Genomic DNA, 17756 nt, shown 5'->3' with positions numbered 1-17756 from the left:
GAAATGTGTCTACTCAGCACAATTCAGAGCAACTTACTCCAAAATCTTACAGAAATTATGACCAGTCAGCATAATATCTATATATAACCTTCTTTTCAGACCCCATCAAATGCATATAAGACCTAAGGGACCATGTTTATTACTAGCCAAATTGAAATTATTTCATCTCAGTATAGTGATGTTTGGGCAGCCATAAAACATTCAAATCAGTGTAATGATGTTTAAGAGCAACCTAAATTTCATGTTGGTTTAACTCCTACATATGTGTTAACATGGTAGGTATTGATAAACAATATCCACAGAATCAAAAGCCATGAAAACCCACACACCAGTCCATGGGCTTTAACGAAGCTAATTAAACTCCCCCAATGTGAAATCAACTGATATGTAAAATTGAATGTAAGTGGTACGAGCAAATTGGGGCGAGGAGGCAGCCCTAATCACGCCATCATGGCAACAACTTCTTGAGGAGCCCAAATCTATCAACAAAGTCGAACCAAAAGCAATAAATTATAAATCCATTCATCATTTTCTTGAATTTTCATTTACACTCCTAAAACCTGGGTGAAAAAATGGCTTCATAATAGGAAAAGGTTCGTGAGTGAGAAATCCGACACATATTCTTATCATGTTTGACAGCAGGACCAGGCACTGCATGCCCACAGAAAGTGTCTGCACCTAGTAATAAACCCATTTACAACTCCCAAAGCAAAAAACATAACTCATAAACATCAAGATTTCTCCAGATAACTCTTGTATACAGAGGCAGGGAGGTAGATCTAAAAGCAGAGCCAAAACGCTAAAAAGTGGAAATTGTAATATTTGTGGATCGTTAGTTTGAGTCTACAAATAAGAGGTCTGTTTGGGGAAATGTTGTAAAAAGTGTTATTGAAGGATTCTATTATGATGTGAGTTAACTTCATCTTTTCATATCAACAAGCTACATGAAGTCAACATCATACAGGAATCAGAAAATCTAATGCTTACATCAAGGCATGTCATTCAACAAGTACTGAGATGACATCAACAAGTACTGGCATGACATCCAACAAATAATGAGATGACATCAACATGTACTGGCATGACATCCAACAAGTACTGAGATGACATCAACAAGTAATGAGATGACATCAACAAGTACTGAGATGACATCAAGAAAGTACTGAGATGACATCAACAAGTACTGAGATGACATCCAACAAGTACTGAGATGACATCAACAAGTAGTGACATCAACAAGTACTGACATGTCATCAACAAGTATTGACATGTCATCAACAAGTATTGACATGACATCAACAAGTACTGACATGACATCAACAAGTAGTGACATCAACAAGTACTGACATGTCATCAACAAGTATTGACATGACATCAACAAGTATTGACATGACATCAACAAGTAGTGACATGACATCCAACAAGTACTGACATCCAACAAGTACTGACATGACATCCAACAAGTACTGACATGCCATCCAACAAGTACTGACATGACATCCAACAAGTATTGACATGCCATCCAACAAGTACTGATATGACATCAACAAGAACTGAGATGACATCAACAAGTACTGACATGACATCCATCAAGTATTGACATGACATCCAACAAGTACTGACATGACATCCAACAAGTATTGACATGACATCCAACAAGTATTGACATTACATCCAACAAGTACTGACATGACATCCATCAAGTATTGACATGACATCCAACAAGTATTGACATGACATCCAACAAGTACTGACATGACACCAACAAGTACTGACGTGCCATCAACAAGTACAGATATGACATCAACAAGTACAGATATGACATCCAACAAGTACTGACATGACACCCAACAAGTACTGACATGACATCCAACAAGTACTGAACTGACATCCAACAAGTACTGACATGACACAGAACAAGTACTGACATGACACCCAACAAGTACTGCCATGACATCCAACAAGTAGTGACATGCCATCCAACAAGTACTGCCATGACATCCAACAAGTGCTGCCATGACATCCAACAAGTACTGACATGCCATCCAACAAGTACTGCCATCCAACAAGTACTGACATGCCATCCAACAAGTACTGACATGCCATCCAACAAGTACTGACATCCAACAAGTACTGACATGACATCAAACAAGTACTGACATGCCATCCAACAAGTACTGACATGACATCCAACAAGTAGTGACATGACATCAAACAAGTACTGACATCCAACAAGTACTGACATGACATCCAACAAGTACTGACATGCCATCCAACAAGTACTGATATGACATCAACAAGAACTGACATGACATCCAACAAGTACTGACATGACATCAAACAAGTACTGACATGACATCCAACAAGTACTGAACTGACATCCAACAAGTACTGACATGACATCCAACAGGTACTGACAAAGCAAGCTAATACTGAGAAATTCGACAACCGCCAAAGAACAATCCACCATAGTTACCCACCTTAATCACAACAAGCAAGCTAATGAAGCAAATCAAAATCAAAATATCTGCCATCTACCTGACACGCAGCCCCAAACTAATTCTGTATCATGAGTCTGTCTCTGCAGAAGTGATTAAGAAAATTAACTGCAATGGATGAAACACAAATACACTTGTGTCCATGGCTTGTCTTTCACGAGCAAATAATCACTTAATTACTAAGGTGGGCCTAGTTACATATTAGCCGAGTACCGAATTGATTTACCTGAATTAACCTCACTGTTTCATTTCAACATATATATAGTCTAGGAGTCAACTACTGATCGAGTCTAACAAGAAATTGGTTTCAAATTTCAATTAATTCAATTAATTTCTTTCCAAGAAATTGCCATTTCCTTAATTAGAAGATATACCTTTTCAAATGAAGATCTCAAAAATAATTGTATTAAATGTGCAAGTCTGCATTATACTTTAATTACATTGCAAGAGCACACAAATAAATGTGAGTGATATCAATTACTCAGTGGATATTCTATTTCCATTAACTTATCCATTTATTTTAACACATTATTATTCAGATCTATTTGTTTTGTTTGAATGACGAGTACAGCATCCAGAGCAAAAGTCTTAAGCATAAATCAATGTCTAATTCAAGACTGTCTTGCAAAGATGCTAATCTGAAAGCACTGTCTGACCTACATCTACCCCAGTATGACTGCAGCATTAATCAACATACATACAAACAAACAACGTATAACTCATCTCACCTACCATCGTCTGACATACACTTACCCTTGTCTCACCCACACCTACCCTTGTCTCACCCACACCTACCCTTGTCTCACCCACACCTACCCTTGTCTCACCCACACCTACCATCATCTCACACACCATGGTCTCACCCACACCTACCATCGTCTCACCCACACCTACCCATGTCTCATCCACACCATCGTCTCACCCACACCTACCACTGTCTCACCCACCCATACTAAAACCTGGTCAACTCCTTTCAAAACCAAATCTTCTAATAAAAAATTACAAGACCATCTGTCACAGACAGAATCCACGACATTATATGACAACTAATCTTCTAACCTAAAACCATCAACCTTCCCCTTTTTGAATCTGCTCTTTAAAAGTTACTCAACTCTGATTACTATTGGTCTAAACACAAAAGTGCCAATATTTCATTCCTCCACATTCAACAAAATAGGGACACATCTAGGTCATTATGTCCTTCACAAAGTACTAAATGCACATTTGTCCTAGATGATGTAATAGCCAAAACCTTCAGCTATGAAACAGTCCATACTCTCCCCTTTTCTATTAGTTCTACATGAAATACCCATATGTCAATTCAAAATGAGAAATCCAAAAGTTGATGTGAATAGTAGCAATATAAACGATTGCAATTCCACAGTGCCATCCCGGGAGGTTCCAAGTCAGGTCTAGAGTTAGAATCAACCTAAAATACATGATATTTGTCAGACTGAATCCCGCACAAGGGTTCTCATACCTGATCATGTGGAAGTCGGTTTTCTTCATTGCAAAACGCTGGCCATTATTACAATATGGGCGGAAATCTGAAGCCCGGACTTAATCCTGTGGTCACAACATCTCCATCCAAGCATTACTTTTGGTCATCCCATGGGGCCCCAGATTCAACTGCCAGTTTTTTATGTTAAAGCTTGATTTAAACCATTTGGCCACTCACCTGTGCACAGATTCACTGACTCGAGAGTTGAGTATGGCTGTGACAACGACCATCCAACACATCAGACCATCTGCAAGACAGAGAAGAAACATGAGCAAACCACACATGCACATATCATTCAATAAATCCCCTCACATCACCTGCTGCACGAAGAAATACATTTATATGAACAAAAATCAAACCTGAGAATGCAGAGCATATGCTACCTTCCTAGCAAGAAATGAACCAAATTCATTTCCCCTTCACATTCTACTGGAATGACCATATTTCATGTGTAAGATAATTCTTAATGACAATCAGTTGTCAGAAATTAGTACCTGGACTTGATTAGCATATTAATGAGCACCCAACATTCCATGATATGCATCATAAATAGTCCACACCTCCCCAATGAGGTAATAACAATACAGCGTGTAACGTTTCCAACATATTACTTGCATAAATATGACACCATGATGAACATAAGATGAATGATTACATTTGTATGCTATTACCTACTGGGACATTTTGATTACATAATTAATGGTAAAGTCTATTCGAAAACATCAGCAGAATCAGGAGCAGACTGCAACTTTTTTGTTTGATTGTGATGATGAAGCTGCAGTGCACATCTCCACGCCTATGATAGTATGGAAAATCATTCTCATCCAGAACAAAGTCTCAGTGTAATAAAACACATCATTCTATCTCATTGATGATCAACTACAACATCCTGGGTATATCCCTCCCTACTGCCAGACTCCTGGATACATATCCCTCCCTACTAAAGACTCCTGGCTACAGTTACCCCTCCCTACTACAGACTCCTGGCTACAGTTATCCCTCCCTACTACATATTCCTGGCTCCAGTTATCCCTCCCTACTACAGTCTCCTGGCTACAGTTATCCCTCCCTACTACATATTCCTGGCTCCAGTTATCCCTCCCTACTACAGACTCCTGGCTACAGTTATCCCTCCCTACTACAGACTCCTGGCTCCAGTTATCCCTCCCTACTACAGACTCCTGGCTCCAGTTATCCCTCCCTACTACAGACTCCTGGCTACAGTTATCCCTCCTTACTACAGACTCCTGGCCCCAGTTATCCCACCCCACTACAGACTCCTGGCTACAGTTATCCCTCCCTACTACAGACTCCTGGCCCCAATTATCCCACCCTACTACAGACTCCTGGCTACAGTTATCCCTCCCTACTACAGACTCCTGGCCCCAGTTATCCCACCCTACTACAGACTCCTGGCTACAGTTATCCCTCCCTACTACAGACTCCTGGCCCCAGTTATCCCACCCTACTACAGACTCCTGGCTACAGTTATCCCTCCCTACTACAGACTCCTGGCTACAGTTACCCCTCCCTACTACATATTCCTGGCTCCAGTTATCCCTCCCTACTACAGACTCCTGGCCCCAGTTATCCCACCCTACTACAGACTCCTGGCACCAGTTATCCCACCCTACTACAGACTCCTGGCACCAGTTATCCCTCCCTACTACAGACTCCTGGCTACAGTTACCCCTCCCTACTACAGACTCCTGGCTACAGTTATCCCTCCTTACTACAGACTCCTGGCCCCAATTACCCCTCCCTACTACAGACTCCTGGCCCCAGTTATCCCTCCCTACTACAGACTCCTGGCTACAGTTATCCCTCCCTACTACAGACTCCTGGCCCCAGTTATCCCACCCTACTACAGACTCCTGGCACCAGTTATCCCACCCTACTACAGACTCCTGGCACCAGTTATCCCTCCCTACTACAGACTCCTGGCTACAGTTACCCCTCCCTACTACAGACTCCTGGCCCCAGTTATCCCTCCCTACTACAGACTCCTGGCCCCAGTTATCCCACCCTACTACAGACTCCTGGCACCAGTTATCCCACCCTACTACAGACTCCTGGCACCAGTTATCCCTCCCTACTACAGACTCCTGGCTACAGTTACCCCTCCCTACTACAGACTCCTGGCCCCAGTTATCCCTCCCTACTACAGACTCCTGGCTACAGTTTTCCTCCCTACTACAGACTCCTGGCTACAGATATCCCTCCCTACTACAGACTCCTGGCTACAAGTATCCCAATCTAGTACCATGATACACTTATTTCCATCAACCCACCTATACTCCAACCACTGCCCCTACCACCACCACCACACCTCTATCAACACCTTCCCACCTCTATCAACACCATCCCACCCCTACCACCACCACCACACCTCTGTCAACACCTTCCCACTCCTACCACCACCACCACACCTCTATCAACACCATCCCACCCCTACCACCACACCTCTATCAACACCATCCCACCCCTACCACCACCACCACACATGAACACTCTGAGCTCTTTTCCTATTTCTCCTTAACCACTCAACTAGTTACAGTGGCTGAGGAGTATCTATCGATCAAAATCTTTAACTGCATACAGTGTTTATGAATACTGTCAATACAGTTAAGTATGTTTGACTCTGAAAGTTAGTCCACACATGTTAGATGCATACAAAGAAACTCCTGATGCCTGTTGCCACCTCTCCACATGTATTGACTGGCAATCCTATAATATATGCACCAGTAGCAGATCCAGTCGCCCAGACACATATGCAATTGTCAGTTAATTGAACTATGCATTTTCATCACAAAGATTCTGTAAAGCACACACGTGTTGCATGCTATCATTAAAACAATAATTCATACAGGCTCATTGCTTGCGCTGCACAGACAATCGCCAATTACTGGCCAGATCAATTTTTGCACTCCGCACCCTAATATGAAAGTCGCAAGATGAAGGTTAATGCCAGCTGTAGAATGCAGGTTTAGCTGTTGCGGTGAATAAGTACTGGAGTGCAACAATCACCATCACACTGTGATCGAACTGCAGCAGTCTCCCAAATATGTCCATGTTGTGATAAATCCAACAAATGTATTCATAAACACATTCAAAACTGTACACAGGAGCTACTATCTCGTATCAAACAATACAGATCCCTTCACTGCTAGATGGGACAGAGGGGCCTTCCTACTAGCTTAGTTTAAAAACTATTGTTGAGGTTATATTGTTTTATGTCAGGAACATGAGTTTCCATTTTGCTATTCACGCCAACAGTGAATGGTGATGTTGGCTATACACCGCTTCCAGCAATAATTCAGCAATATCACAGAAAGGGGACAGGCTGCCCACTTTCAATCATGGCGAATTGAAAACTGGTCTCCTCTATGAGGGGTAACCAGTATCACCTCTCGGCTACCTGACTACCACTTGGCTACCCTGACCACCTCTCGACTACCCTGACCGCCTCTCAACTAACCTGGCCACCATTTGGCTACCCTGACTGCCTCTTGGCTACTCTGACCACCACTTGGCTACCCTGACCACCTCTCGGCTACTCTGGCCACCTCTCGGCTACCCTGGCCACCTCTTGGCTACCCTGACCACCTCTCGGCTTCCCTGACCACCTCTCGGCTACCCTGACCACCTCTCGGCTACTCTGACCACCTCTCGGCTACCCTGGCCACCTCTTGGCTATCCTGACCACCACTCGGCTACCCTGACCACCACTCGGCTACCCTGACCACCTCTTGGCTACCCTGACCACCTCTCGGTTACCCTGACCACCTCTCGGCTACCCTGACCACCTCATGGCTACCCAGACCACCTCCTGGCTACCCAGACCACCTCCTGGCTACCCAGACCACCTCATGGCTACCCAGACCACCTCCTGGCTACCCAGACCACCTCCTGGCTACCCAGACCACCTCCTGGCTACCCTGACCACCTCATGGCTACCCTGACCACTTCTTGGTTACCTCGACACCCCCTTGTCAATACTGAGCTCTTTGTACAGTGATATCAATAGCTGAAACATGTATCTCATGTCTAATTCTGGGCCAGAACTGTTTTAGAGTAACCTGTTAATACAAGGCTAGTGCTTTTTATTGCTTGAAGCATCTTGTAGCCATGTTTTGCATCCAAATCATAGACAATGCATCAGTCAATTAGTGAGCTGGGTTGAACACGACTTTGAGCAGTATTTCAGTCGGTCTTGATGGCTGAGCCACCTGTGCCCCCATTATACCATGCAGGGATTCAAACTCAGGCTATCAACATCAACTGTGTGAAAAGGGTACAGTCACAAAGCTTCTAGCAGCAAACTCAGAGTGCACCATAGGCTTCAGGCGTATCAACTGAAGCCTGCTTGTGCTGCAACCCCAGTGGAACACTGACACAGAAGTACCCCAAGCATATCATGCTGCTTGTTCCACCTTGAGAATCAGGTGGTCAAAATGTCATCAACTACCTCTAATCACCCTTTGCCTGACAGCATGCATAAATATTATTCTCGGTAATAAGTTATATAACGGTCATGACACCAAGAGTGTGTATCAATGTCAACCAGTTACCTGTGCACATGGTACTGCACATGGTACTACACAGGGCGAGTGAGCAAGCATTGACAGCAGCAGGTACGTGCAGCAGGTGCACACCTGTCAGATCACAGAGAGATTGATGGGTGACTGACAGCAGCTCATTCACAGTGAAGGGATCAATAGCTGTTACAGTATCACACTTGAAATATTTCAAAATTTATGCATGCATTACATTTCAATGTGAATACACCTACATGACGTTTTTTTTATGAAAATTAATTTAAAAAAATTAAAAACCTGGTTTACATATAACATGAACTTTACTAATGATTTTCCTGGTGATGTTTTAATTTCTGGTAGCTCATCTTTGACACAGGAAGCTGATGCCACCAGCTACTTTAATAACAAAGCTATGAACACTTTCAGCAGCAACTGGTCCAGACAGTGAGTATGTATCGACACTGATGACAGCAACTGGTCCAGACAGTGAGTATGTATCGACACTGATGACAGCAACTGGTCCAGACAGTGAGGATGTATTGACACTGATGACAGCAACTAGTCCAGATAGTGAGTATGTATCGACACTGATGACAGCAACTAGTCCAGACAGCGAGGATGTATCGACACTGATGACAGATTTAGACACAGCAACTAGTCCAGATAGTGAGTATGTATCGACACTGATGACAGCAACTAGTCCAGACAGTGAGGATGTATTGACACTGATGACAGATTTAGACACAGCAACTAGTCCAGATAGTGAGTATGTATCGACACTGATGACAGCAACTAGTCCAGACAGCGAGGATGTATCGACACTGATGACAGATTTAGACACAGCAACTAGTCCAGATAGTGAGTATGTATCGACACTGATGACAGCAACTGGTCCAGACAGTGAGTATGTATCGACACTGATGACAGCAACTAGTCCAGATAGTGAGGATGTATCGACACTGATGACAGCAACTAGTCCAGACAGTGAGTATGTATCGACACTGATGACAGCAACTGGTCCAGACAGTGAGGATGTATCGACACTGATGACAGATTTAGACACAGCAACTAGTCCAGATAGTGAGTATGTATCGACACTGATGACAGCAACTAGTCCAGACAGTGAGGATGTATCGACACTGATGACAGCAACTAGTCCAGACAGTGAGTATGTATCGACACTGATGACAGCAACTGGTCCAGACAGTGAGTATGTATCGACACTGATTACAGCAACTAGTCCAGACAGTGAGTATGTATCGACACTGATGACAGCAACTAGTCCAGATAGTGAGGATTTATCGACACTGATGACAGCAACTAGTCCAGACAGTGAGTATGTATCGACACTGATGACAGCAACTGGTCCAGACAGTGAGGATGTATCGACACTGATGACAGATTTAGACACAGCAACTAGTCCAGACAGTGAGTATGTATCGACACTGATGACAGATTTAGACACAGCAACTAGTCCAGACAGTGAGTATGTATCGACACTGATGACAGATTTAGACACAGCAACTAGTCCAGACAGTGAGGATGTATCGACACTGATGACAGCAACTGGTCCAGACAGTGAGTATGTATCGACACTGATGACAGCAACTGGTCCAGACAGTGAGTATGTATCGACACTGATGACAGCAACTGGTCCAGACAGTGAGTATGTATCGACACTGATGACAGCAACTAGTCCAGACAGTGAGTATGTATCGACACTGATGACAGATTTAGACACAGCAACTGGTCCAGACAGTGAGGATGTATCGACACTGATGACAGATTTAGACACAGCAACTAGTCCAGACAGTGAGTATGTATCGACACTGATGACAGATTTAGACACAGCAACTAGTCCAGACAGTGAGTATGTATCGACACTGATGACAGATTTAGACACAGCAACTAGTCCAGACAGTGAGGATGTATCGACACTGATGACAGATTTAGACACAGCAACTGGTCCAGACAGTGAGTATGTATCGACACTGATGACAGATTTAGACACAGCAACTAGTCCAGACAGTGAGGATGTATCGACACTGATGACAGCAACTAGTCCAGACAGTGAGTATGTATCGACACTGATGACAGCAACTGGTCCAGACAGTGAGTATGTATCGACACTGATGACAGATTTAGACACAGCAACTGGTCCAGACAGTGAGGATGTATCGACACTGATGACAGCAACTAGTCCAGACAGTGAGGATGTATCGACACTGATGACAGCAACTAGTCCAGACAGTGAGTATGTATCGACACTGATGACAGCAACTGGTCCAGACAGTGAGTATGTATCGACACTGATGACAGATTTAGACACAGCAACTAGTCCAGACAGTGAGTATGTATCGACACTGATGACAGATTTAGACACAGCAACTAGTCCAGACAGTGAGGATGTATCGACACTGATGACAGATTTAGACACAGCAACTAGTCCAGACAGTGAGGATGTATCGACACTGATGACAGATTTAGACACAGCAACTAGTCCAGATAGTGAGTATGTATCGACACTGATGACAGATTTAGACACAGCAACTGGTCCAGACAGTGAGGATGTATCGACACTGATGACAGCAACTAGTCCAGACAGTGAGGATGTATCGACACTGATGACAGATTTAGACACAGCAACTGGTCCAGACAGTGAGGATGTATCGACACTGATGACAGCAACTAGTCCAGACAGTGAGGATGTATCGACACTGATGACAGCAACTGGTCCAGACAGTGAGGATGTATCGACACTGATGACAGCAACTAGTCCAGACAGTGAGGATGTATCGACACTGATGACAGCAACTGGTCCAGACAGTGAGTATGTATCGACACTGATGACAGATTTAGACACAGCAACTGGTCCAGACAGTGAGGATGTATCGACACTGATGACAGCAACTAGTCCAGACAGTGAGGATGTATCGACACTGATGACAGCAACTAGTCCAGACAGTGAGGATGTATCGACACTGATGACAGCAACTAGTCCAGACAGTGAGTATGTATCGACACTGATGACAGATTTAGACACAGCAACTAGTCCAGACAGTGAGGATGTATCGACACTGATGACAGATTTAGACACAGCAACTGGTCCAGACAGTGAGTATGTATCGACACTGATGACAGATTTAGACACAGCAACTAGTCCAGACAGTGAGGATGTATCGACACTGATGACAGCAACTAGTCCAGACAGTGAGTATGTATCGACACTGATGACAGCAACTGGTCCAGACAGTGAGTATGTATCGACACTGATGACAGATTTAGACACAGCAACTGGTCCAGACAGTGAGGATGTATCGACACTGATGACAGCAACTAGTCCAGACAGTGAGGATGTATCGACACTGATGACAGCAACTAGTCCAGACAGTGAGTATGTATCGACACTGATGACAGCAACTGGTCCAGACAGTGAGTATGTATCGACACTGATGACAGATTTAGACACAGCAACTAGTCCAGACAGTGAGTATGTATCGACACTGATGACAGATTTAGACACAGCAACTAGTCCAGACAGTGAGGATGTATCGACACTGATGACAGATTTAGACACAGCAACTAGTCCAGACAGTGAGGATGTATCGACACTGATGACAGATTTAGACACAGCAACTAGTCCAGATAGTGAGTATGTATCGACACTGATGACAGATTTAGACACAGCAACTGGTCCAGACAGTGAGGATGTATCGACACTGATGACAGCAACTAGTCCAGACAGTGAGGATGTATCGACACTGATGACAGATTTAGACACAGCAACTGGTCCAGACAGTGAGGATGTATCGACACTGATGACAGCAACTAGTCCAGACAGTGAGGATGTATCGACACTGATGACAGCAACTGGTCCAGACAGTGAGGATGTATCGACACTGATGACAGCAACTAGTCCAGACAGTGAGGATGTATCGACACTGATGACAGCAACTGGTCCAGACAGTGAGTATGTATCGACACTGATGACAGATTTAGACACAGCAACTGGTCCAGACAGTGAGGATGTATCGACACTGATGACAGCAACTAGTCCAGACAGTGAGGATGTATCGACACTGATGACAGCAACTGGTCCAGACAGTGAGTATGTATCGACACTGATGACAGATTTAGACACAGCAACTAGTCCAGACAGTGAGTATGTATCGACACTGATGACAGATTTAGACACAGCAACTAGTCCAGACAGTGAGGATGTATCGACACTGATGACAGATTTAGACACAGCAACTGGTCCAGACAGTGAGTATGTATCGACACTGATGACAGATTTAGACACAGCAACTAGTCCAGACAGTGAGGATGTATCGACACTGATGACAGCAACTAGTCCAGACAGTGAGTATGTATCGACACTGATGACAGCAACTGGTCCAGACAGTGAGTATGTATCGACACTGATGACAGATTTAGACACAGCAACTGGTCCAGACAGTGAGGATGTATCGACACTGATGACAGCAACTAGTCCAGACAGTGAGGATGTATCGACACTGATGACAGCAACTAGTCCAGACAGTGAGTATGTATCGACACTGATGACAGCAACTGGTCCAGACAGTGAGTATGTATCGACACTGATGACAGATTTAGACACAGCAACTAGTCCAGACAGTGAGTATGTATCGACACTGATGACAGATTTAGACACAGCAACTAGTCCAGACAGTGAGGATGTATCGACACTGATGACAGATTTAGACACAGCAACTAGTCCAGACAGTGAGGATGTATCGACACTGATGACAGATTTAGACACAGCAACTAGTCCAGATAGTGAGTATGTATCGACACTGATGACAGATTTAGACACAGCAACTGGTCCAGACAGTGAGGATGTATCGACACTGATGACAGCAACTAGTCCAGACAGTGAGGATGTATCGACACTGATGACAGATTTAGACACAGCAACTGGTCCAGACAGTGAGGATGTATCGACACTGATGACAGCAACTAGTCCAGACAGTGAGGATGTATCGACACTGATGACAGCAACTGGTCCAGACAGTGAGGATGTATCGACACTGATGACAGCAACTAGTCCAGACAGTGAGGATGTATCGACACTGATGACAGCAACTGGTCCAGACAGTGAGTATGTATCGACACTGATGACAGATTTAGACACAGCAACTGGTCCAGACAGTGAGGATGTATCGACACTGATGACAGCAACTAGTCCAGACAGTGAGGATGTATCGACACTGATGACAGCAACTAGTCCAGACAGTGAGGATGTATCGACACTGATGACAGCAACTAGTCCAGACAGTGAGTATGTATCGACACTGATGACAGCAACTGGTCCAGACAGTGAGTATGTATCGACACTGATGACAGATTTAGACACAGCAACTAGTCCAGACAGTGAGGATGTATCGACACTGATGACAGCAACTAGTCCAGACAGTGAGGATGTATCGACACTGATGACAGATTTAGACACAGCAACTAGTCCAGACAGTGAGGATGTATCGACACTGATGACAGATTTAGACACAGCAACTAGTCCAGACAGTGAGGATGTATCGACACTGATGACAGCAACTGGTCCAGACAGTGAGGATGTATCGACACTGATGACAGCAACTAGTCCAGACAGTGAGGATGTATCGACACTGATGACAGCAACTAGTCCAGACAGTGAGTATGTATCGACACTGATGACAGCAACTAGTCCAGACAGTGAGTATGTATCGACACTGATGACAGATTTAGACACAGCAACTGGTCCAGACAGTGAGGATGTATCGACACTGATGACAGCAACTGGTCCAGACAGTGAGTATGTATCGACACTGATGACAGATTTAGACACAGCAACTGGTCCAGACAGTGAGGATGTATCGACACTGATGACAGCAACTAGTCCAGACAGTGAGGATGTATCGACACTGATGACAGCAACTAGTCCAGACAGTGAGTATGTATCGACACTGATGACAGCAACTAGTCCAGACAGTGAGGATGTATCGACACTGATGACAGCAACTGGTCCAGACAGTGAGTATGTATCGACACTGATGACAGATTTAGACACAGCAACTGGTCCAGACAGTGAGGATGTATCGACACTGATGACAGCAACTAGTCCAGACAGTGAGGATGTATCGACACTGATGACAGCAACTAGTCCAGACAGTGAGTATGTATCGACACTGATGACAGATTTAGACACAGCAACTGGTCCAGACAGTGAGGATGTATTGACACTGATGACAGCAACTAGTCCAGACAGTGAGGATGTATCGACACTGATGACAGCAACTAGTCCAGACAGTGAGTATGTATCGACACTGATGACAGATTTAGACACAGCAACTAGTCCAGACAGTGAGGATGTATCGACACTGATGACAGCAACTGGTCCAGACAGTGAGTATGTATCGACACTGATGACAGATTTAGACACAGCAACTAGTCCAGACAGTGAGGATGTATCGACACTGATGACAGCAACTGGTCCAGACAGTGAGTATGTATCGACACTGATGACAGCAACTGGTCCAGACAGTGAGTATGTATCGACACTGATGACAGATTTAGACACAGCAACTGGTCCAGACAGTGAGTATGTATCGACACTGATGACAGATTTAGACACAGCAACTGGTCCAGACAGTGAGTATGTATCGACACTGATGACAGATTTAGACACAGCAACTGGTCCAGACAGTGAGGATGTATCGAGACTGCAACTAGTTCCAAGAATTCATTCATAAACCACTAGTCCTAAATGAGTTGTGTCTGTCTGTGATAATGGATATCTGTCTAATGATAAACAACAGTCATGTGTCTAACTGTCTACCTTATGTCTACCACGGCCTTTCTCTCGTTCTGTAGTTCTCTATGGTAGGTAAGCCCATGTAATTCTCTGTGATATGTATGCCTATGAATAAACTGATAGGGATGCTTTCTAATTTCTATCTGTATTTATGATAACTTAATCCTTGGCAATGGAAACATCTCCAGACTCTGTCATAGATATGCCCGACTACATGTGAATATGACTTTGTAAATAACCTCTCCTTTCTGTGACACAGGCATATCTCCTATCTTACTTCCAGGTACAGAACATGGATAAGTCATGCCTGTCTCTGACAATGTCACATCCAGTCATAGAACATGGATAAGTCATGCATGTCTCTGACAATGTCACATCAATGCTTAGAACATGGATAAGTCATGCCTGTCTCTGACAATGTCACATCAATGCTTAGAACATGGATAAGTCATGCCTGTCTCTGACAATGTCACATCAATGCTTAGAACATGGATATGTTGTGCCTGTCTCTGACAATGTCACATCCAGTCATAGAACATGGATAAGTCGTGCCTGTCTCTGACAATGTCACATCAATGCTTAGAACATGGATAAGTCATGCCTGTCTCTGACAATGTCACATCAATGCTTACAACATGGATAAGTCATGCCTGTCTCTGACAATGTCACATCAATGCTTAGAACATGGATATGTTGTGCCTGTCTCTGACAATGTCACATCCAGTCATAGAACATGGATAAGTTGTGCCTGTTTCTGACATTGTCACATCAATGCTTAGAACATGGATATGTTGTGCCTGTCTCTGACAATGTCACATCCAGTCATAGAACATGGATAAGTCGTGCCTGTCTCTGACATTGTCACATCAATGCTTAGAACATGGATATGTTGTGCCTGTCTCTGACAATGTCACATCCAGTCATAGAACATGGATAAGTCATGCCTGTCTCTGACAATGTCACATCAATGCTTAGAACATGGATAAGTCATGCCTGTCTCTGACAATGTCACATCCAGTCATAGAACATGGATAAGTCGTGCCTGTCTCTGACAATGTCACATCAATGCTTAGAACATGGATAAGTCATGCCTGTCTCTGACAATGTCACATCAATGCTTAGAACATGGATATGTTGTGCCTGTCTCTGACAATGTCACATCAATGCTTAGAACATGGATAAGTCGTGCCTGTCTCTGACAATGTCACATCAATGCTTAGAACATGGATAAGTCATGCCTGTCTCTGACAATGTCACATCAATGCTTAGAACATGGATAAGTCATGCCTGTCTCTGACAATGTCACATCAATGCTTAGAACATGGATATGTTGTGCCTGTCTCTGACAATGTCACATCCAGTCATAGAACATGGATAAGTCGTGCCTGTCTCTGACATTGTCACATGCAGTCATAGAACATGGATATGTTGTGCCTGTCTCTGACAATGTCACATGCAGTCATAGAACATGGATAAGTCGTGCCTTTCTGACAATGTCACATCAATGCTTAGAACATGGATAAGTCATGCCTGTCTCTGACTATGTCACATCAATGCTTAGAACATGGATATGTTGTGCCTGTCTCTGACAATGTCACATCCAGTCATAGAACATGGATAAGTCATGCCTGTCTCTGACAATGTCACATCAATGCTTAGAACATGGATAAGTCATGCCTGTCTCTGACAATGTCACATCAATGCTTAGAACATGGATAAGTCGTGCCTGTCTCTGACAATGTCACATCAATGCTTAGAACATGGATAAGTCATGCCTGTCTCTGACAATGTCACATCAAGGTTTAGAACATGGATAAGTCATGCCTGTCTCTGACAATGTCACATCAATGCTTAGAACATGGATAAGTCATGCCTGTCTCTGACAATGTCACATCAATGCTTAGAACATGGATAAGTCATGCCTGTCTCTGACAATGTCACATCCAGTCATAGAACATGGATAAGTCATGCCTGTCTCTGACAATGTCACATCAATGCTTAGAACATGGATAAGTCATGCCTGTCTCTGACAATGTCACATCAATGCTTAGAACATGGATAAGTCATGCCTGTCTCTGACAATGTCACATCAATGCTTAGAACATGGATAAGTCATGCCTGTCTCTGACAATGTCACATCAATGCTTAGAACATGGATAAGTCATGCCTGTCTCTGACAATGTCACATCAATGCTAAGAACATGGATAAGTCATGCCTGTCTCTGACATTGTCACATCAATGCTTAGAACATGGATAAGTCATGCCTGTCTCTGACAATGTCACATCAATGCTTAGAACATGGATATGTTATGCCTGTCTCTGACAATGTCACATCCAGTCATAGAACATGGATAAGTCGTGCCTGTCTCTGACAATGTCACATCAATGCTTAGAACATGGATAAGTC

The 17756-nt window shown here is 43.7% G+C and overlaps 2 protein-coding genes across 8 annotated transcripts in view; one reads left to right on the top strand and one right to left on the bottom strand.

Annotated features, from left to right (window-relative positions):
* LOC124120841 (zinc finger homeobox protein 4-like) overlaps positions 1-17756 on the bottom strand; it is a 128425-nt gene that overhangs the window by 106665 nt on the left and 4004 nt on the right. For all 7 annotated transcript variants that reach the window (XM_046483724.2, XM_046483725.2, XM_046483721.2 and 4 more), the window contains one exon: positions 4177-4246. The gene's annotated coding sequence lies outside the window, so the exon portion shown is untranslated. Of the gene's footprint in view, positions 1-4176; positions 4247-17756 lie in introns of those variants that run through there.
* Positions 9128-17756, top strand: part of LOC124113049 — a 29626-nt gene continuing 20997 nt past the window's right edge. The window contains exon 1 of the mRNA XM_048399113.1: positions 9128-9395. Coding sequence (XP_048255070.1) covers positions 9128-9395 — 268 coding nt within the window. The remainder of the gene's footprint in view (positions 9396-17756) is intronic.

This window comes from Haliotis rufescens, unplaced genomic scaffold, assembly GCF_023055435.1.
Source record: "Haliotis rufescens isolate VD_foot unplaced genomic scaffold, xgHalRufe1.0.p SCAF_19, whole genome shotgun sequence".
Classification (NCBI taxonomy): domain Eukaryota; kingdom Metazoa; phylum Mollusca; class Gastropoda; order Lepetellida; family Haliotidae; genus Haliotis; species Haliotis rufescens.
This window is presented reverse-complemented; position numbering and strand designations above follow the sequence as displayed.